General features: G+C 49.8%; 1 protein-coding gene across 6 annotated transcripts; it reads right to left on the bottom strand.

Moving 5' to 3' along the window:
• On the bottom strand, positions 1-23,600 carry LOC140207220 (uncharacterized). Of its 6 annotated transcripts, none has more exons than XM_072275624.1 (11): positions 23,451-23,600; positions 17,342-17,483; positions 14,396-14,538; positions 9,130-9,224; positions 8,106-8,177; positions 6,759-6,878; positions 3,715-3,831; positions 2,888-3,259; positions 1,852-2,000; positions 1,189-1,250; positions 1-884 (listed from the first exon to the last, which is right to left on the bottom strand). In XM_072275624.1, the coding sequence occupies exons 4-11, from the start codon at positions 9,194-9,196 to the stop codon at positions 686-688; spliced, it is 1,158 nt and encodes a 385-aa protein (XP_072131725.1). In that variant the 5' UTR covers positions 9,197-9,224; positions 14,396-14,538; positions 17,342-17,483; positions 23,451-23,600; the 3' UTR covers positions 1-685. The 6 variants fall into 6 exon arrangements, with proteins under 6 accessions (XP_072131725.1, XP_072131728.1, XP_072131726.1 ...); XM_072275627.1 differs by having other exon boundaries at positions 1,852-1,994; XM_072275625.1 differs by having other exon boundaries at positions 9,130-9,219.
• Positions 23,601-25,222: the final 1,622 nt, after the last annotated feature.

Below are 25,222 nucleotides of genomic sequence, written 5' to 3'. Positions count from 1 at the left end.
TTCACCTTTTTGCAGTATTTATTAATTTTCCCAATTGTCGTCAATTTTTCATTTTCCATCGCACTGAAGCCACGTTGCAGTTGTACAAAAGGTCGGTGAGGCCGCGCTGTGAATACAGTGTTCAGTTCTGGTCGCGCTGCTGTCGGAAAGATGCCACTGAGCTGGAAAGAGTGCAAAGGGAGATTTACGAGGACGTTGCCAAGACTAGAGGGTCTGAGTTATGGAGAGAAGACATGAAGGATGGGACTTTGTTCTTGGAGCGTAGGTATGAAGCCAGGAGAGGCACAGACAGGGTGAATGTGCACAGTCTTTTTCCCCCGGGTTGGTGAACTGAGGACCAGTGCGCACAGAATTGAGGCGAGAGTGGGTGGAGGGAACTGAGAGTGGAGAGGCGGAAAACGGGGTCTGAGGTGGAGAGGAAGGGGGAGAAGCGGAATGAGTTGGGAATAAGAAGGGCAGAGAGAGAAGGGGGGGAAAGGGGGAATAAATGGGGGGAGAGCGGGAGAGCGGGGCCTGAAGTGGGAGAAGAGTAGTCCAGATGGAGAGAGGGGGAGTAGTGGGGGACAATGGGGATGCGAGTAGAGGAGGAGAATGCGGTAGGAGGGAGGGGCAGAGAGGGTGGGAGCGGCTGAAAGGATGGTAGAGTGAGAGTGGGGTAGATTGAATGGGGTGATGTGGGGTGTAGTCACTTGATTGAAGTCAGCGCGGCAGGCTGTTGACAGAGACCTTGGATCTCTTCAGGAATATCCGGGTATAAATATGCAGACTTCTCGCAGATGAATCTGTATTCACTTTTGCAATTGTAACTCCATTCGTACGAGTCACACTGACTGCAGGTGGAGGATCCATAGTACTTCTTGTACAGAAGATAAGAGGCGACGTTCCTATCAGAGGTTAAAACAATTTCAACAGAGTCAGCAGACAACCGGAGACCGGCGCCAAACTAATCCGACTCATCTCCCCACAGCCCCATGTCAATCTCTGAACTAATCCCATGATACCCTGCTCTCCCCACAGCCCCGAGTATATCGCCGTATGAATCCACTACACTGCTCTCCCCTAAAATCCCGAGTCAGTTCCCAAATTATCCTCACTGCACAGCCCTCTCCCGACAACGCTGTGTCAGTCAGCCAACTAACCCCACTGGCCCACTCCCACACCACAGACCAGCAACAGTCCAGAGCTCACCCGTTTGCGCATTTTCCAATCCAGTACGCTGTGTATCGAGAGACATCATTGGAAACAAAATTCTGTTAAATGAAATCCCTTCATTAATGTTTAGAACCAGACTCTCTCAATGCCTGTCCATGTGAAGGGACGGTACAGAGAGGGAATCACCTACTGTCTGACCCCGGGAGTGTGCGATGGGACAGTGTGGAGGGAGATTCACTCTGTGTCTGACCCCGGGAGTGTGTGATGGGACGGTGTGGAGTGAGTTTCACTCTGTGTCTGACCCCGGGAGTGTGTGATGGGACGGTGCGGAGGGAGATTCACTCTGTGTCTAACCCCGGGAGTGTGTGATGGGACGGTAAGGAGTGAGTTTCACTCTGTGTCTAATCGCGGGAGTGTGTGATGTAGCGGCGTTGAGTGAGCTTCACGGTGACTGACCGCGGGAGTGTGCGACGGGACGGTGTGTAGGGAGCTTCACTTTGTCTCTGATCCCAGTCGTGTTTGATGCAACAGTGTTGAGCTAGATTCACGGTCTCTGATCCCAGAAGTTTGTGACGGGACGTTGTGGAAGGAGCTTCTCATACCAGGAGTGTGTGGTGAGATGGTGTGAAGGAAACTCCACTGTGCGTCACACCCCGGGAGTTCTTGACTGTTGATCTCTCTTCGCACGGTAAAACATACCTTTTCCACTTTTGAATTTATTTCCAGGAGCCTTGCATCAAATTTTGAACAATGTTCCCTCGCTCCATCATAAGATTTTACGAACGTGGATATAAAATAACACCGGCCTTCCTCTTCGGTCCAGTACGGGGGACACGTTTGCTCTGAAACTCAGGAACAAGAAACAGTGAATCACACACTCCAGGGGTCAGACATAGAGTGAAACTCCTTCTACACCGTCCCATCACACACTCCCGGGGTCAGACTCAGAGTGAATCTCCCTCTACACCGTCCCATCACACACGTCTGGGGTCAGACACAGATTGAGTCTCCCTCCACATCGTCCCATCACACACGTCTGGGGTCAGGCACAGAGTGAAGCTCCCTCCTCTCCGGTTCATCACACTCTCCCGGGGTCAGACACAGAGTGAAGCTCCCTCCGCACCGTCCCATCACAGACGTCTGGGGTCAGGCACAGAGTGAAGCTCCCTCCGCACCGTCCCATCACACACGTCTGGGGTCAGGCACAGAGTGATTCTCCCTCCAGACCGGCTCATCACACACTTCTAGGATCAGACAGGGAGCGAAACCCGCTTCGTCCGAACTATCACAGAGATCTGATGTCAAACGCAGAGTGAAGCTACTTATGCATCATCTCTTCACACAGTCAGGATCCGACGCAGAGTGAAGTTTTTCTCCGACGTGCGCATCACGCACTCCCGGGGTCAGACAGTAGGTGTCGCTCTTTCCACACCGTCTTATCACACACTCCCTTGGTCAGACACTAGATGTCGCTCCCTTCGGACTGTCCCGTCACACACTCCTGGGGTCAGACACTAGATGTCGCTCCCGCCAGAGACAGAGCGAATCTCCCTCCACACCGTCCCATCACACCATCTCAGGATCAGACACAGAATGAAATTCACTCCACACTGTCCCATCACACTCTCCCGGGGCAAGATATGGAGTGAAGTTCTCCACTTCCTCCTTCCCCTTCACTCACCCCCCCCCCCACCCCCGTGATGAGGAGCAGGATTACGGGGGGATGTCGTCTCACCTCTTCTCCTGTTGAGGTACTGGCAAATCTGAGCTTTGTTTTCGGAGATGGTTCTGTACTTCGTTTCGAGTTGATTGCATTCATGGCGGAGATCGGTGTGTGTTTGATTCAGCTCTGAGAGTTCGGAGTTGAGGACGGTAAAGTTGTTTTCGAGATTGGAGAGGTTGTTGCTGAGGACGGAAAAATTCTTTAGACAGTTTCTCTGGGATAGATCCAGGCGGGAATTCTCAGATGTCCTGGATTCAAGGGTTGAGTTCAACTCACGGACTTGCTGTTGATATTGGTGCTGGGTCCTGTTCATCTCGTGATGTTGATCCCAAAGTCTCCGGTAGTTTCCGTCACAGGTGATCAGAGACTGACGAGTCTGCGATACTGAGGGTGATAGCAAGAGGTGTGTCAGTGACACGGTGTGAGAAGTGTCGGTGTCACAGTGAGGGTTATGTGCGTTACAGTGAGCGGTGTAACAGTGTGACGGAGAGGGTTGTGTCGGTGTCACAGTGAGTGAAGTGCCGGTGTCACGGTAAACGGAGTGTCATTGTTCCGGTGTGGGTTGTGTAAGTGTCACGGTGAAGAGAGCGGCGTTGTCACAATGACGTGGAGTGTCCGTGACACACTGAGGGGTGTGACGATGTTACGGTGTGGGGCCTGTCGATGTCACGGTGAAGGGCGTGACTGTGTCCCTGTGAGGGGAGAGTCAGTCTTATGATGTGGGGTGTGTCGGTGTCACTGTGGGGGTCGTGTCGGTGTCACAGTGAGGTGATGCGCTAACATTTCATCCCACTCTGTTCGTTTACAGTCTGACTCCACTCGGACCCCATTCGACTCACCATGGAACGAGAGCCCGGCCACTATCGCGACGAGGATGGATGTAACGAGGCAGAGTAGGCAGATCTTACGGTACGGTCTATTTCCGATGTTCTCTTTCGACTCTTGTTTATGCGGACCTGTAGATAGACCATTCAGTGTGCGTGTGAATTCAGCCGTGACTCCCACTGGGATTCCCTAAGACCCACCATCCGCGCTCTCTCCTTCCACGACGATCACCCCCTCCTTCTCTCAGTTTCATCTACTGTCAGCCGTCATCGTTGAGAGTCCAAATTCCCTGACTTGGGATAGGCTGACAGGAGTCTAACGGATTCCAGAGATCAGTCAGATCTACCCTGAGCCTCCTCCGCTCCATAGGAAGCAACCCGGGTTTCCGATCGCTCGTTGTAACACATTCCATCGAGTCCAGGCAGCGTCCTGTTGATCCTCTCCGGAGGCTGCCCAATGCCTTGACATCCTTCCGATAATGTGGTGAACCAGAGCTGCATACAAAACGCCTGATTCTAACTAACTAGCGATTTTTATAAAGTTGCAACAGAACTCCCTGACATTGGTATTCAATGCCCCGACTAATAAAGACTGAATGTCTTAGGCCTTCTTGAAGGGCAGATCGTATCTAACAAGCCTGCTAGAGTTCTTTGAGAAGGTGGCCGGTCATATAGATGAGGATATCGATGTGGAGGTGATCTACATGGATTTTAGTAAGACATTTGACAAGGTTCCACACGGCAGGCTTATTCAGAAAGTCAGAAGGCATGGGATCCAGGGAGGTTTGGCCAGGTGGATGCTCAATTGGCTTGTCTACAGAAGGCAGACGGTCGTGGTGGAGGGAGTACATTCAGATTGGAGGATTGTGACTAGTGGTATCCCACAAGGATCGGTTCTGGGACCACTACTTTTCGTGACTTTTATTAACCAACTGGATGTGGGTGTAGAAAGGTGGGCTGGCAAGTTTGCAGACGGCACAAAGGTTGGTAGCGTTATGGAGAGTGTAGAGCATTGTCGAAGATTCCACAGAGAAATTCATTGGATGCAGAAGTGGGCTGAGAAGTGGCAGAAGGAGTTCAACCCGAAGAAGTGTGAGGTGGTACACTTTGGAAGGACAAACTCCAAGACAGTTTAAAAAGTAAATGGCAGGCTACTCGGTAGTGTGGAGGAGCAGAGGGATCTCGGGGTACATGCCCATAGATCCCTGAAAGTTACCTCACAGGCAGATAGGGTAATTAAGAAAGCTTATGGTGTGTTAGCTTTCATAAGTCGAGGGATAGAGTTTAAGAGTCGCGATGTAATGATGCAGCTCTATAAAACTCTGGTTAGGCCACACTTGGAGAACTGTGTCCAATTCTGGTTGTCTCACAATAGGACGGATGTGAAAGCATTGGAAAGGGTACAGAGGAGATTTATCAGGATGCTGCCTGGCTTAGAGAGTTTGCATTATGATCAGAGATTAATCGCTTTGCTCTTTGGAGAGAAGGAGATGAGAGGAGACGTGATAGAGGTAAACAAGATATTAAGAGGAATGGATAGAGTGGACAGCCAGCGCCTCTTCCCCAGGGAACCACTGTTCAATACAAGAGGACATGGCTTTAAGGTAAGGGGTGGCAAATTCAAGGGGGATATTAGAGGAAGGTTTTTTACTCAGAGAGTGGTTGGTGCGTGGAATGCACTGCCTGAGTCAGTGGTGGAGGCAGATACACCAGTGAAATTTAAGAGACTACTGGAAAGGTATATGGAGGAATTTAAGGTGGGGGTTTATAAGGGAAACAGGGTTTGAGGGTCGGCACAAAATTCTGGGCCGAAGGGCCTGTACTATGTTGTGCTATTCTATGTTCTATGTTCTATCACCATCTCGTCAAACTGTACATCCGCGTTCTGGGAGCTATGAACATGAACCTCAAGATCCTCTGCCCATCTAGAGTAAGACACAGCATTGTGGGCCAAAGGGCCTGTATTGTGCTGAGGTTTTCTATGTTTCAACACTGTTTATTGTATTGGCTTTGATCGTGTGCCATTTCTTTCATTTGACTTATCAAGTTGCAACATTTTAGGTTTGTCAGGGTTAAACTCCATCTGCCTGGTCTCCAAAACATATCTGTAACTAACCTACATCCGAATGAATTTTTCTGCCAGTCTTCTCCGCTCTCCACAGCATCGCCTTTAGCCGTATCATCTGCAAACCTACTAACCCACGCATCTACGATTTCATCCAGATCATTTACATCCATTTAAGAGCCGAGTGGTTATGGTGCAGCTACATAGGACCATGGTCAGATCCCACTTGGAGTACTGTGCTCAATTCTCCTCGCCTCACTATAGGAAGGACGTGGAAACCATAGAAATGGTGCAGAGGAGATTTACAAGGATGTTGCCTGGATTGGGGAGAATGCCTTATGAGAATAAGTTGAGTGAACTCGCCTTTTTCTCCTTGGAGCGACGGAGGATGAGTGGTAACTTGATAGCGGTGTCCAAGATAATGAGAGGTCATTGATCGTGTGGATAGTCAGAGGATTTCTCCCAGGGCTGAAATGGCTAACACGAGAGCGCACCGTTTTAAAGTGCTTGGAAGTAGGTACAGAGGAGATGTCAGGGGCGAGTTTTTTTTTTTTTACACAGAGAGTGGTGAGTGGATGAATGGGGGACAGGCGGCGGTGGTGGCGGCGGAACCGATAGGGTCTTTGAAGAGACTCCTTGATGACAACATGGAACTTAGAAAAATAGAGGGCTATGGGTAAAGCCTAGGTAGTTCTAATGGAGGGACATGTTCGGCACAGCTTTGTGGGCCGAAGGGCCTGTATTGTGATGCATGCTTTCTATGTTTCTATGTTTCTAACCCACCCACTTACAATTTCGTCCAGATCAGTTATGCACATCACAGACAGGGATTTAACTGGGGAGCCGAGTGACAACCTTTTATTGCCCAGATGGTGCTCAGTCTGTGGAACGAGCTGACAGAGGAAGTGGTCGAGGCAGATGTATTAGAAACTTGATCACGTGGGAGTATGACACGTGTCCACTCCAAAATGACGTCATTTCTGCGAACTCTGACCTGTTTGTGCAGTGGTTGGCAGCCCGGCGGGTCCCGAGGGAATGGGAGGATCTTCGTCCTCATCGATGCGGGGTTCCTCTTTCCGAAAGTTCAGCTCTGAGTAGGTGGAGGTCAGATCGTCTGGGGGAGAGAGTCGGACAGGCAGATGAGGAAGAGAGTGAGAGCGGTAGAGAATGGAGGAGGGTCTCGGGGAGAGAGAGAGGAGAGAGAGGGGCAAGGGAGGGGAAGAGAGGGGATGAGACAGCGAGAAAGAGGGTGAGGGAGAGGGGACAGAGAGGAGAGACACAGTGAGGCAGAAATGGAGAGCGATGGACAGAGAGGGGGAGACAGCGATAGTGGTGTTGGGCGGGAGATGAGAGAGAAAGAATGGGGAGGGAGAACGGTGTGAGAGAGACGGAGACATGGAGAGGACAGGGAGAGGTGTGAGAGAGAGCGAAAGAGAGGGGGATTGAGACTGGAGAGGAGGGGAGAAGAAAAGTGGGAGAGGGATGTTGAAGAAAATTTAAGAGAGAGAGAAAAGGGCGAGGGGAGAGAGGGTCGCGGAATGGAACAGAGGCGTGGATAGAGAGGAAGAGAAGGCGCAAGGGTGATGATCGGCAAAGTTGGGGACAGAGAGAGGTGGGGAGACCGGGAGGAGCGAACGGGGAAGGATGAGAGGGAGAGAAGAGAGAGGGAAATGGCGCGAGGGGGAAACCGAGAGTGGTAGACACGGTGACTCTGATAGAGGAAAGATGGGAGGCAGTGGGGACATTGAGAGAGGGCGAAAAGAAGGGCAGAGTGGGAGACAGTAGGTAAAACAGGAACAGAGAGCAGGGGAGAGAGGGAGAGAGGAGAGGGTGGGAGGAGGCCAGGGAGGGGAGAGAGGGGGTAAGAGGGAAAAGAGAGTGGGGTTAAGAAAAGGGAGGAGGGGAGAGAGTGGTTAAGGCTTTAGACTGCGCTCCCTCCTCACAGTATCTTCAACTGTGTCCCTCCTCACCACCACTACACGAAGCTCACTCATCTCCGCCTGCCCCCCACCCCCCACCCAAGAGCGCTTTCTCCTCATTGCTTCTTCCACAACACGGCACATCCCATGCTATCTCTCCTCACCGACCCTTCCAGCAGCACTCTTTCCTCAAACCATCCCACGGCTCTCCCTCTATAGCGCCCCTCCCAGAGCGCTCACTGGTCACGGCAGCCTCCAACCGTCTCTCCCACAAAGATCCCCACCCTACCTCCCCCATCGTCTCTCCCACGTTTTCCCTCCGTCTTATGCTCAAACAGGGAATCATTCGTGTTAACTGAGATCTCTCGACAGGAAAGGACACATCAGCTAAACACAGTCAAATCAAGAAAGATGAAACTGACCTCCACCTGTCCGGACCCGGGGCGCCGAGAGGGTCTTGACATTAAGTTCCGCGTATGACACATCAGGTTCGTCTGGGGGCAAAAGAGTGAGACTCAGAAACAGGGTGATGCTCCCTCCACACCGTCCCATCACACACTCTCGGGGTCACACACAGAGTGAATCACCATCCACACCGTCCCATCACACACTCCCGGGATCACACACAGAGTGAATCTCCCTCCACACAGTCCCTTCACGCACTTCCAAGGTCAGGCTCAGAGTCAAGCTCCCTCCATACCGTCCCATCACGCACTCCCAAGTTCAGGCTGAGAGTGAATCTCCCTCCACACTGTCCCATCACACTCCCGGGGTCAGACACAGAGTGAATCTCCCTCCCCACCGTCCCATCACACACTCCCAGGGTCAGACACAAAGTGAAGCTTCCTCCACACAGACCCATCACACACTCCCAGGGTCAGACACAGGGTGAATCTCCCTCCACACCGTCCCATCACACACTCCCATGGTCAGACACAGAGTGAAGCTCCCTCCACACCGTCTCATCACACACTCCCAAGTTCAAGCTGAGAGTGAATCTCCCTCCACACTGTCCCATCAGACACTCTCGGGGTCAGACACAAAGTGAAGCTTCCTCTACACAGACCCATCACACACTCCCAGGGTCAGACACAGGGTGAATCTCCCTCCACACCGTCCCATTACACACTCCCATGGTCAGACACAGAGTGAATATCCCTCCACGGCGTACCATCACGCACTCCCAAGTTCCGGTTCAGAGTGAAGCTCCCTGAACTCATTCCCATCACACAGAGCCGGGGTTAGACAGAGAGTGAAGCTCCCTCCACACCATCCCATCACGCACTCCCAAGTTCAGGCTGAGAGTGAATCTCCCTCCACACTGTCCCATCAGACACTTCCGGGGTCAGACACAAAGTGAAGCTTCCTCTACACAGACCCATCACACACCCCCAGGGTCAGACACAGGGTGAATCTCCCTCCACACCGTCTCTCTGCCCCTCTCACCTGGGGAAGGAGACCGTGCGTCCGTTTTTGTGAACTTCACATTCATGTAAGTCTCGCTGTCGCCCATCCTGTCGAGGATTCTCTGCGTCTCTGAGCTCAAGAGGGGAAGCGACCGTTGTCAGAGGAAGCCCGTGTTGACAACGGAGTCAAACAGACACCAACAAACAACAGATGAGCAGTTGATAAGGAGAGGAACCGAGAACAAGTGGAGGAAGTGCGGGGAGGAGAGAGGATGAGGGCTTTGGGGAAGTGTTTAGAGTGGTGGGGAAGAGTAGTAAAAGTGGGGAGAAAGTGGGGGGACGAAGAGAGAGAGGGGAAGTTTGGTGTTTAGCGGAGAGAGTGAAGCGGGTGACAGGGAGTCTTTGGAGAGAGGGAACTGAGAGCGATAGAGATGAGGAAAGGAGGGAAGGAGAAAGGGGAGAATAGAGAGGGGGAGATTTGGAGATATTGGGAGGAAGAGGGAGAAAAGAGAGGGCGAGCGAACGGGGTGAAGAGAGCTTGACAGAGATGGAATCAGAGGGAGCGGAGACGAGGATAGGGAGGAGAAAGTGAGCGATGTACAAAGGAAAGGAGTGCAGGAAGGGGAGGGATGAGGGAGAAGGAATGCTGACGATGGAAGCAGAGAGGCATCGGAAGGGGAGGGGGGAAAGGAAAGGAAGGAGGGAAGTCGAGAAGGAGGGCAGGAATGAGGAAGGAGGGAATGTCGGAGGGATTTGTGTCACTCATAAAAGCCTCTCTTGTCCTGGAGATTTGCACCCCGTGATTGGGCACTGATTTGCGTGTCGGACGCTCACACAGCTCCGGACTATCGCCGGGGCTTCAGACGCTCTGCCTGGGAGAAACCACGGCCCCGGGACAAAGCCCCAGCATCCACCGAGGTGAATGAGCCCCCTCCCTCGGAGTGAGGTGAGCAGCTCCCCTCGAAACTCGGTCCTCGACTTCCTCGTCCAGTGACGCACTCTTTCTTTCGCACTCTCTCTTTCCTTCCTTATTCCGTGACATTCTACCCCCCCCCCCTCTATCTCTCTTTTCTGTCACCCACAAACACACACACTCTTTCTCTCTCAGCTCTTCCTCTTTCCCCATCACTCTCTCCATCTCCCCATCTCTCTCTCCCATTTTCTCCTACCGTCCTCTCTTCTCTCCGCCTCATCCCGTCTCTCCCTTCTCTCCACTTCATTCTCTCCCACCTTCCCCATTACCTTTCCCTACTCTCTCACCCACCTGCCCCGCACCGATTCTCCTCTCTAACACCCCCACCCCCATCACACCCGTCGCAGTGACCCAGAGATATCCCGACCCGCCCAGCCATTTCACCCCAACAAGGATCCTCACTGCATTTTCGGTCCCGTCCCTTCCGCGTTTCCGGCGATGGGGGTGGGGGCGAGATTAGACACCGTTTTGCCCGGGGCATCCCTGTACTGCACCCTCCCCTCTCCAAATCTCCTGTTAACCGCCATCACCGCTCCTTCGGTCGTGTCTTCTCTCTTCCCCGCAACCAAACCCTCCACACCAGCGGATCACACGCTCCCGGGGACAGGCACAGAGTAAATCTCCCTCCACACCGTCACACCAAAAACTCCAGGGGTCAGACACAGAGTGAAGCTCCCTCCACACCGTCCCATCACGCATTCTCGGGGTCAGACACAGAGTGAATCTCCCTCCACACCGTCCCATCACACACTCCCGGGGTCAGACACAGAGTGAATCTCCCTCCGCACCGTCCCATCACACACTCCCAGGGTCAGACACAGAGTGAATCTCCCTCCACACCGTCCCATCGCAGACTCCCGAGGTCAGACACAGAGTGAATCTCCCTCCACACCGTCACACCAAAAACTCCAGGGGTCAGACACAGAGTGAAGCTCCTTCCACACCGTCCCATCACGCATTCTCGGGGTCAGACACAGAGTGAATCTCCCTCCACACCGTCCCATCACACACTCCCGGGGTCAGACACAGAGTGAATCTCCCTCCACACCGTCCCATCGCAGACTCCCGAGGTCAGACACAGAGTGAAGCTCCCTCCACATCGTCCCACCACAAACTCCCGGGGTCAGGCGCAGAGTTATGCTCCCTCCACACCGTCCCATTACACACTCCCGGGGTCAGACACAGAGTGAATCTCCCTCCACACCGTCCCATCACACACTCCCGAGGTCAGACACAGAGTGAAGCTCCCTCCACACCGTCCCATCACACACTCCCGGGGTCAGGCACAGAGTGAATCTCCCTCCACACCGTCCCATCACACACTCCCGGGGTCAGACACAGAGTGAATCTCCCTCCACACCGTCCCATCACACACTCCCGGGGTCAGACACAGAGTGAATCTCCCTCCACACCGTCCCATCACACACTCCCGGGGTCAGACACAGAGTGAATCTCCCTCCACACCGTCCCGTTGTTTCATGTTCTTTGTCAATGAAAAGTATTATTTTCTCGGGGTGAAGGGTCATAGTTTTAAGGTGCTTGGAAGATGGTAGAAGGGGTTGTCGGAGGTATGTTTTTCACACAGAGTGTGGTGGGTTGCCACAGAGCGAGAATACACTTCCATCGATGGTTGGCGATGCGGAATCAATGGGGTCTTTTAAGACACTCTTAGATGGGAACTTTTTTCTATGATTTTGTTAATGGACTTGACCCCGACTCCTACTTTCCACACAGCCATCTGTACCACAAAATCATTGACAAGCAATGTGATAAGTTGCAGTCCCAATACTGACTCCGTGACGAACACCACTAGTCACTGGCAGCCAACTAGAGAACGCCCCTTACATTCCCATTGGCTGCCTCCTGCCTGCCAGTCATTCCTTTAGACATGCCGGTGTCATTCCTGTAACGCCATCGGGTTTTAGCTTGTTAAGCAGCCTCAGGCATGGCACTTTATCAAATGCCTTCTGGATTGCCAGTCAATGATATCAGCTGCCTCTGCTTTGTCCAATCTGCTGGTTACTTCCTCAAAGAAGATGTGTCAGGCAAGATTTCCCTTGACAGGAACCAAGCTGACTTCGACTTATTTTATCATTAGTCACCAAGTGCCTCACAACCTCAAATTTATTAATAGACTCCGACACTCCCCCAAACACTGACTTCAGGCTAACTGGTTAATAATTTCCTTTCTTTGGCCTTCCTCATTTCTTAAAGTGTGCAGTGACATTTGCAATCTTGCAGTCCTCCGGACCATGCCAGAATCAAGTGATTTTTGAAAGATCGTGACCAATGAATCCGTTATCTCTTCAGCAACCTCTCTCAGGACTCTGGGATGTAGTCCATCTGGCCCAGGTGACTTATCCACCTGAAGACCTTTGAGTTTGCCAGGTACTTTTTTCCGTTGTAATCGCAACGGCACTCACTCCTGCACCCTGACACTCACGGACCACTGGTATAGTGCTAGTGTCTTCCACAGTGAAGACTGATGGAAAGTACCCATTAAGTTCATCTGTCATTTCTCTGTCGCCCATTACTACCTCACCACTCTCATTTTCCAGTGATTCAATATTAACTCGGAACTCCCCATTACTCTTCATACATTTTGTTTTAAGTGTTAGTATCCTGCTTTATGTTATTGGCTTGTTTGCCCTCATATTCCATCTTTTTCCTTCTTATCGTTTTTTAGTTGCCTTTTGTTGGATTTTAAAAGTGCAACAATCATCCACCTTCCCACTTACTTATGCTACCTTCTATGCCTTTTCCTTGGCTTTTATGCAGTCCTTAATTTCCTTTGTCAGCCACGGTTGCCTACACCAGCCGTCTGAGAACAACTGCTTCTGTGGGACATATCTATCCTGCGCCTTATGAAATATTCCCGAAATTCAGCCATCTCTGCTCTGCCGTCATCCCCGCCAGTATCCTCCTGCAATCCGCCTGGGCAGGCTCCTCTCTCATGCCTCTGACGGACACCACACTAAGCGCAGTCTCCCATTCTTTTCCCGCAGCGTAGTGTAGGTCACCATACTAGTCCCACTGTCCCACTCTCCACCTCACACCCTGTATCAGTCAGAAGAATAATCGCACTGCTGCACTATCTCCCCGCAGCCCCATCTCAGTCCCAAAAGAAATGACATCGTCCCGCTCTCTCCCCAGAGCCCTGTATCAGTCCCCATACTAATCACCTTGCCCACTCTCCCGGTCGAGCCCCAAGTCAGTCCCCAAACTACTCGCACTGCTCACGCCCTCACCACAGCACCCTGTAAGACTCCAAACTGAACCCACTGCCCCCCACTCCACACAGCCGTCAGTCATTGAGAACCTCACATGCATAGGCATTTTCCAATCCAGTAACGTCCGCTCCATCTAAGTTTTGGAAACAAAATCCTGGTAAATACATTTTCTTTCGTTACCACTCTGCATGGAACGTTATCGTTGGACCCTAGAAGTGTATAACGCAATAGGGCGGAGGGAATTTCGCACAGTTACTACCCGGCGGTGTGTGATGGGGCGGTGTGGAGGGAGATTCACTCTGTGTCTGACCCCGGGAGTGTGTGATGGGACGCTGTGGAGGGAGATTCACTCTGTGTCTGAACCCGGGAGTGTGTGATGGGACGGTGTGGAGGGAGTTTCAATCTATGTCTCTCCCGGGAGTGTACGATGAGGCCGTCTGTAGCGAGCATCACTCTGTGTATGACCCCGGGAGCTTGTAGTGCGACGGTGTAGAGGGCGATTCACTCTGCGTCTGAGCCCAGGGTTGTGTCATGGGATGGAGTGTGGGAGCTTCACTCTGCATGACCCCTTGAGTGCCTAATGGGACGGTGTGGAGGGAGATTCGCTCCGTGCCTGATCCTGCGAGTGTGTGATGGGACGCTGTGGAGGGAGCTTTACTCTTTGTCTGATCCCGGGAGTGTGTGATGGGACGCTGTGGAGGGAGCTTTACTATTTGTGTTATCCCGGGAGTGTGTGATGGGAAGCTGTGGAGGGAGCGTTACTATTTATCTGACAGCGCAAGTGTGTGATGGGAAAGTGTGGAGGGAGTTTCTCTGTCACACCTCGTGGGTGTGTGATGGGACGATATGGAGGGAGCTTTACTATTTGTCTTATCCCGGGAGTGTGTGGAGGGAGATTCTCTGTCACGCCTCGTGGGTGTGCGATGGGACGATATGGAGGGAACGTGACTCTATATGAACCATGAAGTTTATGATGGGACGGTGTGGAGCGAGTGTCACTTTCTGTCTCACTCCGGGAGTGTGTGATGGGACGGTGTGGAGGGAGGATCGCTCTGTCAGGCCCCGGGCAGTTTGCGGACATCCTCACGTGGTATGGCACATACCTTTTCCTCGATTGAGTTCATTTCCAGCAGCTTTCAACCACACTTCGAATATTTTTGCTTCGCTCCAGCGTGAGATTTTGCCACCGTCGATATGAAATAACAAGCGCCTCTCCTGTTGACCCACCCCTGGAAACACATCTGTTCTGTAAATGGGGAACAGAGAACAGTGAGTGGCGATATTGGGTTTTGCTGACCGAGAAACTTTGAACCCAGAGGGAGTCTTCATGTTGTTTCTGATATAAATAGTCGCGAGTACACTCACGAAAGGGAGATTACCCCGTAGCCATCCAGTTTTCGCAGAATCGCTCACTATAGACAACTGGCCGAATGATTTACAGACTAAGTTCAGGAACAGCTGTTACCCCTCAACCATCAGGAAGGAGGTCAGGAGCCCCAGGACTCACACCACCATGCTCAGGAACTGTTACTGGGGGAGATTCAGAAGGGAGTTCTCGGAAGTTCTGGATTCCAGGGTTGAGTTCACCTCATGAATCTGTTGACGATATAGGCGCTGGGTCCTGTTCACCTCCTGACGTTGTTCGCAAAGTTTCATTCACAGATGATCATAGACTGACGAGTCTGTAGCACTGAGAGTGACGGTCAGGGGGAGAGTCGGTGGCACCGTGTTGAGGGGTGGGGGCGGGCGTTTCAGATTGTGGTGTTCTATCTACCCCTAGGGTTCATATTGTCTGTGGACTGTCACTTTAAGGAGAAAGAGGGAACCGAGACTGACTGTTTGGCTCTGTGTTAATTTCTACTGTCTGCAGAATTGCCTCGTAGCTCTGGTGACCAGCTCGTGTTATGTTTTCTCTGCAGCGTGTTTACTTTTTACAGGACAGTTACAGACAGAGAGAAACACATATTCAGACTCAAGATGGGTTCGATCAATTAAAGACAACAGTGAGGATCTTCCAGTGACGTCATCGTCCAAAATGGCAGCTTGAATCAACAGCTACTCCGGAAAAAAAAACGCATATATTGCCGCGTTCATTCATCAAATATAAGATCTTCCAAAAATATCTGAATTGATAAAGGGGGCAAGAATGGGGAAAAGAAATGGAGATAAAAAAGGAATCAGTGCGGAGCCTATGGACAGGAGAGGTACAACACGTGTCTCTACTACTCGAACGCGTGCTCGCCAGGCTGACGATGGGCCTCGTTCAGGTGAAGCGGCGAACATGATAAAACCTCTGGAAGAGATACGGGGATTACAAAGAGATATAAACGAGCAACTCAGTGATATCAAGTCACAGCTTGACACCGTCAATCAAAAAATAGCGGTGCCCGAGACTCGAATTGAGAAGGTGATGTGATGGTGTGGAGGGAGCTTCACTCTGCGGCTGAGTCCGGCGATGTGTCATGAGACGGCGTGGAGGGAGCTTCACTCCGTATGACCCGGTGAGTGTGTAATGGGACGGTGGGGAGGGAGCTTCACTCACTTCTGACACCGGCAGTATGTGATGGGGCGATGTGGAGCAACTTCACTCTGAGTCTGATCCAGGTATGTGTGATGGGACGGTGTGGAGGAAGCTTCACTCTGTATGACACCGGGAGTGTGTGATGAGACGGTGTAGAGGGAGCTTCACTCTGCGTTTCACTCCGGGAGTGTGTGATGGGACGGTGTGGAGGGGGCTTCACTCTGTGTCTGATCCCGTAATATTGCGATGGGACAGTGTGGAGGGATTTCCACTCTGTGTCTTTTTCCCGGGATGGTGTGATGCGACAGTGGGGAGGGAGCTTGACTAGTTGTCTGTCCCCGGGAGTATGTTACAGGACGGTGTAGAGGGAACTCATTCACTGTCTGATCCGGCAGTGTTTGATGCGACGACGTGCAGTAGCTTCATTCTGTGTCTGATCCCAGGATGTGTGATGGGACGGTGTGGGCGGAGTTTCACTCTTTATAACACCGGGAGTGTGCGATGGGATGGTGTGGAGGGAGATTCACTCTGTGTCTGACCCCGCGAGTGTGTGATGGGACGGTGTGGGCGGAATTTCACTCTTTATGACACTGGGAGTGTGTGATGTGACGGTGTGGAGGGAGCTTCAGTCTGTATTGCCACGGGAATGTGTGATGGAGCGGTGTTCAGGGAGCTTCACTCTGTGTCTGACCACGGGGGTTTGCGATAGGACAGTGTGGAGGGATTTCCACTCTGTGTCTTTTTTTTTTTTTCCCGGGATGTTGTGGTGGGACGGTGTGAAGGGAGCTTCACAATTTGTCTGACCCCTGGAGTGTGTGATTCGTTGGTGTGGGGCAGCTTCACTCTGTTTTTGACCCTGTGATTGTGCGATCGGACTGTGTGAAAAAAAAAAAAAGCTTCACTCTGTGTCTGTCCCTGGCAGTGTGTGATGGGTGAGTGTGTGGGGAGATATAATCTGTGTCTGACCTCGGCAGTCTCCGGTGGGACGGAATAGTGGGAGCTTCACTCTGTGTCTGATCCTGTGATTGTGCGATGGAACTGTGTGGAAAAAAAAAAGTTTCACTCTGTGTCTGTCCCTGGCAGTGTGTGGTGGGTGAGTGTGTGGGGAGATATACTCTGTGTCTGACCCCGGCAGTCTCTGCTGGGACGGAATAGTGGGAGCTTCACTCTGTGTCTGATCCCAGAAGTGTGTAATGGGTCGGTGTAGAGGGGGCTTAACTCTGTGTCTGATCCCGTGATTGTGCGAAGGGACAGTGTGGAGGGAGCTTCCCTCTCTGTTTGACCCTGGGAGGGTGTGATGGGACGGTGTAGAGGGAGCTTTACTCTGTGTCCGACCCCGGGTGTATGCAATGGGACGGTATGGCGGGAGCTTCACTCTGAGTGACCCCTGAAGCGTGTGATAGGACGTTGTGGAGGGAGCTGCACTAGTGTCTGGCCCCGGGAGCGTGTGAAGGGACGTTTTGGAGGGAACTTCACTCTGTCAGGCCCCGGGCAGATTGTGGCCATCCTCACGTGGTCTGTCACATACCTCTTCCTCGATTGAGCTAATTTCCAGCAGTTTTGAGCCACCCTTCGAACAATTTATCTTCGCTCCAGCGTGAGATTTTGCCACCGTGATATGAAATAACAAGCGCCTCTCCTGCTGACCCATCCCTGTCAGCACGTCAATTCTGTAAATGGGGAGCAGAGAACAGTGAGTGACGATATTGGGTTTTGCTGACAGTGAAACTGTGTCCCCACAGGGACCCTTCATGTCGTATCCGATATAAATAGTTACGAGTATATTCAGGGAAGGCAAATTTACCCTGCAACTATCCATTTTTCGCAGACTTGTTCACTATAGATAATTGGCCTCATGATTTACACTCAATGTTATGGAACAGTTGTTGCCCCTCAACCATCAGGAAGAAGGTCCAGGAGCCTCAGGAGTCTCACAACCAGTTTCAAGAAGATATACTATCCCTCAACGATCTGAAGGGTGGTACAGGAGCCTCAGGACTCACACCACCGGGTTCAGGGACAGTTATTACCCAACAAAAATCAGGAAGAAGGTACAGGAGCCTCAGAGCCCTACACTACCAGGTTCTGGAAAATTATTACCACTCAACCATCAGGATGGGTGTCTAGGAGCCTCAGGACTCAGACATCCAGGTTTCCTAACGGTTGCTACCCCTGAACCATCATGAAGGAGGTAAAAAAGGCTGAGGTCTCAGGCGGTCACCCATCCAAGTACTGACCAGGCCTGAGCCTGCTTAGCTTCGGAGCAGAGGGAGCTGGGGTTACATGTCCACTTACTTTTATGGGTACTGTAATGGGGACCCACAACTCACAGGGAGGAAGAGCTATCCCCCACGGACTGATGTTTCCTCTAGCTGAACCCAGGTTCATCTAGAGACCCCAGCCTTGGAATCACACCTTCGTGGCATTTTGTATTATTATTCGCGATTCTTGGTTCTAATTTGTTCAGGCAGTAGATCGATTAAGCTTTATTCTGCTAATTTCAATGATATATTGACAGATGAATACACATGGCTAATGACAAAGTACAATTCATTTCTTTTAATGTCACTGGACTGTCAAATCCAATCAAACGCTGCAAAATTCTATCTAAAATGAATAAAAAAGAACAAGCCCATGTACTATATTTACAGGAAGCTCACTTCAGTGATAAATAGCATGGAAAACGAAAAAGAATGGGCTTCACTAATTTGTTTTTCTCCTCATATAAATCAGGACATGAGAGAGGGGTTGTTATTCTTAGCTCAAGCAAGCTAAATTTCGAAAAAGTATCCGAAATGGAATATAAGGAGGGCAGATATATTCTGGTAAGGGGGAATATAGATGGGAATTCAGATACCCCGTTGAATATAAAAGCGCACCCAGGAAGTGGCAATTCGTTTCTTTCATAAAATTACTAATATATTGGAATGGAAACAGAGGGTCTCCTGATATGTGGAGGAGGCGTAGATCTACAATTACACCCAAATTTAGATTCTTCCGATAGAAAAGCCTATGATACAAAATCCTAACATAAGAAAGTTAATACACTTTTTGAGAAAGTTGGCTTAATAGATATATGGTGGGACCTTTCCCCGACAAAAGGGATTACATTCAATATTCTGTCCCACTTTTTGTATATACAAGTACAGACTACTTAATGTGTCAGTGCGTGGCCAAGTGGTTGAGGCGTCGGTCTAGTGAACTGAAGGTCGCTGGTTCGATCCTCAGCTGTGGCAGCCTGTTGTGTCTTTGAGCAAGGCACTTAACCACACGGTGCTCTGCGACGACACCGGTGCCAAGCTGTATCGGCCCTATTGCCCTTCCCTTGGACAACATCGGTGGCGTGGAGAGCGGAGGCTTGCAGCATGGACAACTGCCGGCTGTCTTTGTTAGGAGAAAATTAGAATTCGAACTTTTGACCCGCAATTTGACTGTAAGAAAAGGTGGGGCCCGTTACTATCATTTGATTTGAGTTAATTAAGATGATACCCTTCTGTTTCTTGTGTAATCGGATTCTGTTGGTGGATTGATTTTTTGTTCATTTATGGAAGCGTGTATGGCGTACAGCTCCGGGATTGTGCTACCAAAGATTTTTTTAAATGTTTTTTTCGGTCAGTGTTTTTTTTTATTTTTGGTTTAGTTAGCAGGGGTTCCAAAAAATATATTATTAGCATTTTTCCCTCTTATTATTGGTATACTGTTTAGCTTGGTTAATTAGTTATCTGATAGTTTAACTCTTATTGTATATATTGATATGTTGATTTGACTATTGTACTGTGTTTTTGTTGATTTTAAATAATAATTAATCAAAAGACTTATAAATGAATAAATAAACAATTAGAGAGTAAGAGCATGTATTTGGGGTGTGTACCTTAAGAGTAGGAAAATAGATAAATATTTAATGAATATACTGCTGGTGGTTGGGAAAAAAAAAAGACCATTAACAGGAAATCGTTATCACAGGAAGCCCAACTTTAAATGTATTGATGGAAATTACAATGGACATTTACAAAATGGGGAAGCATCTGTTAATCATAAGTTGGAACAATATGATACATACTGGGGAAAATGGTTTAACTACATAACACCTCATAGGCCTGATTTTATTCTCAGAAGTGAATTAATATGTTGTAATAAAAATGATCACTCCGTACTTGCAGTTAGCTTTCTTCTTTCACTTGTTCTTTCTCTCCTTTCCTTTCGATAAGTGTATACCTCAGATAAATATTATTTGGAGATTTATGACAAATATGATTGTTGTTGTTCGTCCATCGTACGTCGATGAGGACCTCGACACCATTATTGATGAAGTCGAGACTAGCTCGTCACTTTGATTTAAGTGAGGGAGAGTTGCGCAGCGTCAGCCACAGTCTCTCTTCCCAATTCCCATCTGGATCCAGTGGCAAGACAGAGTCGAGACGGCTGGAGATGGGACTAGGCGCAGTGGATGACAAGGACGTCTTCTGTGTCTTGTTCTGCTCTACACGTTCCACGACCCTTGCAGAGACCGCCTTCTTGACCGTTGGACCTTCCATTGGTCTCGTCCACTCAATCCGCCGGAGTCTGTCTTCACATGCTGGGATAGACAGCTCCCTATCTCACCGAGGGTTTCAGACCCGTCGGCTACCCTCACCTGGTTTAGCCAGCTTGTCGAAGCCCGGAGTGTGGCTGTTGTCGCATGCAAACAGCTACGGGGAGCCACAGGTGAGAGCTGAGTGCCAGGTGGGGACCAAAGGTGGACTAACCGCCTTGAAAAGGACGCGACATGTTTCCCCACCGGAGGTGCTACCCCTCCCTGACACCCCATACACCCCACAAATATGATTACATGATATACAAATCCCATTTCCAGAAAAGTTGGGATATTTTCCAAAATGCAATAATAAACAAAAATCTGTGATATGTTAATTCACGCGAACATTTATTTAACTAAAAAAAAGTACAAAGAAAAGATTTTCAATAGTTTTACTGACCAACTTACTTGTAATTTGTAAACATACACAAATTTAGAATTTAATGGCTGCAACAAACTCAACAAAAGTTGGGACAGAGGCATGTTTACCATTGTGTTACAGCACTTTTTTTCTTTTAATAACACTTTTTAATCGTTTTGGAACTGAGGATACTAATTGTAGTAGATTTGCAATTGGAAATTTTGTCCATTCTTGCTTGATATAAGACTTCAGCAGCTCAACAGTCCGTGGTCTCCGTTGTCTGATTCTCCTTTTCATGATGCGCCATACATTTTCAATAGGAGATAGATCTGGACTGGCAGCAGGCCAGTCAAGCACACGCACTCTTGTCTACAAGGCCACGCTGTTATAGCCCGTGCCGAATGTGGTCTGGCATTGTCCTGCTGAAATAAGCATGGATGTCCCGGATGATACGTCGCCTTGATGGTAACGTACGTGTCCCTAAAATCCTAATATACGCCTCAGAGTCAATGGTACCTTCACATACATGCAACTCACCCATCCGTGGGCACTTATGCACCCCCATACCATCACAGATGCTGGCTTTTGCGCATTTCGCTGATAATAATCTGGATGGTCGTTTTCAACTTTGGCGCGGAGAACTCGACGCCCGTTTTTTCCGAAAACTAGCTGGAATGTGGACTCATCTGACCACAGCACACGTTTCCACAGTCTTTCGGTCCATCTGAGATGAGCTCGGGCCCAGAGAACTCGCCAGCATTTCTGCATAGAGTTGATGTTTGGCTTCCTCCTTGCGTAATACAGTTTCAAGTTGCATTTCTGGATGCAGCGACGGACTGTGTTCAGTGACAATTGTTTTCCGAAGTACTCCCGAGCCCAGGTGGCTATAATTGTCACAGTAGCATGACGGTTTCTTAGGCAGTGCCGCCTGAGGGCTCGAAGATCACGCGGATTCAACAGTGGTTTCCGACCTTGCCCTTTACGCACTGAGATGTCTCTGAATTCTCTGAATCTGTTCACAATATTATGTACTGTAGATGTTGAAAGACCAAAATTCTCTTCAATCTTGCGTTGAGAAATGTTCCTTTTGAACTGACTAACAAGTCTCTCAGGAATTTTGGCACAAAGGGGTGAGCCACGACCCATCCTTGCTTGCAAAGACTGAGCCTTTGATTGACGCTACTTTTATACCCAGTCATGATACCTCACCTGCTACCAATTAGCCTGTTTAATGTGGAGTCCTCCAATCCGGTGTTACTTGAATATTCTGTGCATTTCCAATCTTATTTTGACCCTGTCTCAACTTCTGTTGAGTGTGTTGCAACCATCAAATTCTAAATGTGTGTATATTTACAAAATACAATTAAGTTGGTCAGTAAAACTATTAACAATCTTTCCTTTGAACTTTTGTCAGTTAAATAAAGGTTCACGTGAATTAACATATCACAGATGTTTGTTTTTATTGCATTTTGGAATTATCCAAACTTTTCTGGAAATAGAGTTTGTATATGTACAGTATTTGAAATATATCTTATGGAAACGTTTGATGATGAAGTTCTATATAAAAAATACAAAAAGTGCTGAAGATGAAAAAAGAATGGCTTCTACAACAGGAGGATGATCCTAAACACACCTCAAAATCCGCAACGGACTACTTCAAGAGGCGCACGATGAAGGATTTACCATGGCTTTTACAGTCCACCGAACTAAACATCATCCAAAATCTGTGGATAGACCTCAAAAGAGCAATGCATACAAGACGGCCCAAGAATTTCACAGAACTAGAAACCTTTTGCAATGTAGAATGGGCAAAAATCCCCCAAACAAGAATTGAAAGACTTTTAGCTGCCTACAGAATGCGTTTAGACGCTACCACACTTGCCAAAGCGCCTGTTACAAAGTACTGACCATACAGGGTGCCCAAACGTTTGCTTCGGGCCCTCTTCCTTTCTGTTATTTTGAAACATTAAAATATGGAATTAAAAAAAGTAATCTTGCTTAAAATATTAAAGAAATGTGGCATCTTTAACATGATGCCTTTTGGAAATCAGGTCATCTTTTACTCGGTTATCTATTCACAGTAACAGAAATTTTGAGCAGGGGTGCCCAAACTTTTGCATACCGCTGTATATGCATCAGGACCTCCGGCTGCTCACTCACCCACTTAAGAATCATTGAGAAGGAATGGTGTGCTGAGAGAAGAGGAAGGAAGGGGAGGAGAGTGGAGGCGACAGAACGGCTGTTCAGCTTGCAGCCGTTGGAGCAGAACGTGTGAGTCGCCATTTTCTTCCACCCTGTTTCTGACTGGAAGCTGTTTAAACACCAAAATCCCCTAACTATGACTTTGAATCAGACACAGAGTAAATCTCCCTCCACACCGACCCATCGCACACACCCGGAGTAAGACACAGAATTAAGCTCCCTCCACACGGTCCCATCACACACTCCCGGGCTCAGACATAGTGTGAAGCTCCCTCCACACTGTACCATCACACGTTCCCAGGTGTCGGATACAGAGCGCAGCTCTCTCCTCACCATCCGAAAATCCACTCCCTTGTTTACACAAACAGTGAAGCTCACAACATATTGTCCCATCACCCTCCCGCGGTCAGATATTTGAAGTACACCCGCACCATCGCAGCACACTCTGCTGGTATCAGAAAATGTGCGCAGTTCCCACCCGCCGCCGCTCTCCCCACTCACCAATACCCAGCGCTTCGGCGTTCCAGTAGTCTCGAACTGTGTGTGTCTCTCGGAGATGGTGTCTGTGTGTGTGTGACCGGATGGTGTGCTGCGTGAACGGGAAGGGGAAGGAAGGGGAGGAGAGAGGAGGCCAGGGAAGGGGTTGTGAGATTGCAGATACTGATGCAAATGGTGTGGAACCACGTGACCGGCCTGTGCATGCAGAGCTTGGAGAGGCTCAGAGCCTGGCGATAGATATTCGGTGGAAGGGGGAAGTGTATCACCACACGTCATTTCTCCCTCAGACTTCCCACAATTGCCGCTGAACACAGAAAGGGAGGCGCGTGGGACGGATTGAAGGGTTTTACTGGATGGATCGTGTCATGGCGACGGAGTGGGCGGTAAGGAAGGTAGGGAATGTGTGCAGGAGAGGCAATGGGTCACGGAGTATGGTACGTTTAAAGGAAGGGAGGAGTGACGGAGACGGGAGTAGTGTAGTGCAGGGAGTATGTGAGGGGGACGAGGAGTAGTGCAGAAGAGGGAGAGTTGGACAGATTCCGGGTGGGGGGTGTTTGCCGAGGGAGGGTTCTATGCATACAGGGAGGAGGGTTTCCGTATGACTGTGAATGGCCTGACTCTGGGTCAGTATCTCTCAGTGGTGAGGTTCTGCTACGGTGCAACGTCTCGTTGTGTCGGTGTCACGATGCGGGCGTGTTCGTGTCACGACGGGGGAGGGGGGAGGGGTGATGAACTGAGAGCTTGGATACATACATGGAATTGTGACGTAGTGGCCATTACCGAGCCTCGGCTGGCACCAGAGCAGGAATGGGTTCTCAATATCCCTGGATTTCAGTGCTTTTAACAGGATGGGGGCGGGGCGCGGGGATTGAAGAGGAGTAGGGGTGGCATTACTGGTCGGGATACCACTACAGCTACAGGAAGGGTGGGTAATAGAGCACGATCCTCTTTTGAGTCAGTATGGGTGGAACTCAGGAACAGGAAGGGAGCAGTTACTCTATTGGGAGTATTCTATAGGCTCCCTGTTAGCAGCAGAGATACCGCGGAGCAGATTGGGAGACAGATTTTGGGAAGGTGCAAAAATAACAGGGATTTTACCTTGTGTGTCTTTCACTTCCCGAATATTTGTTTGGCACCTGGTTAGTTCCAATGTTTAGACGGGGCAGAGTTTGTTGAGTGTGTCCAGGACGGATTCCTCTCACAGTATGTCGACAGCCCGACTCGGGTGAATACCGTACTAGATCTAGTACTAGGTAACGAACCGGGTCTGGTCACAGATCTCTCAGTGGGTGAGCATCTGGCGGACAGTGAGCACCGCTCGAGGCCTTTAAAATAATCATGGAAAAAGATAGAATCACAGAGGGCAGGAAAAATCTTAATTGGGGAAGGGCGCATTATGAGGCTATAAGGCTAATCCTTGAGGCTGTGAATTAGGATGATGTTTTTGCAGGAAAATGTACGATGGACACGTGGTCGATGTTTAGGGATCTCTTTCAGGATGTTAAGAACAAATTTGTCCCGGTGAGGAAGATAAAGAGTGGTAGGGTGAAGGAACCATGGGTGACAAGTGAGGTGGATAATCTAGTCAGGTGGAAGAAGGCAGCATACATGAGGCTTAGGAAACAAGGCTTAGATGGGTCTATTGAGGAATATAGGGAAGCATTAAAGGAGCTGAAGAAGGGGCTGAGGAGAGCAAGAAGTGGGCATGAGAAGGCCTTGGCGAGTACGGTAAAGGAAAACCCAAAGGCATTCTTCAATTATGTGAAGAAGAAAAG

The sequence above is a fragment of the Mobula birostris genome, chromosome 13, assembly GCF_030028105.1.
Source record: "Mobula birostris isolate sMobBir1 chromosome 13, sMobBir1.hap1, whole genome shotgun sequence".
NCBI classification, from domain to species: Eukaryota; Metazoa; Chordata; class Chondrichthyes; order Myliobatiformes; family Myliobatidae; genus Mobula; species Mobula birostris.
This window is presented reverse-complemented; position numbering and strand designations above follow the sequence as displayed.

Excerpts from the sequence above, each read along its gene's own strand:
- LOC140207220 (XM_072275622.1), bottom strand. The coding sequence starts at position 7,161 with ATGTCTCCGTCTCTCTCACACCGTTCTCCCTCCCCATTCTTTCTCTCT. Across the intron at positions 2,001-2,887 it reads GTACCTCAACAGGAGAAGAG|TTTCAGAGCAAACGTGTCCC; the intron begins GTGAGACGACAT and ends CTTGTTCCTGAG. Across the intron at positions 1,251-1,851 it reads TAAATTCAAAAGTGGAAAAG|AATTTTGTTTCCAATGATGT; the intron begins GTATGTTTTACC and ends TTCATTTAACAG.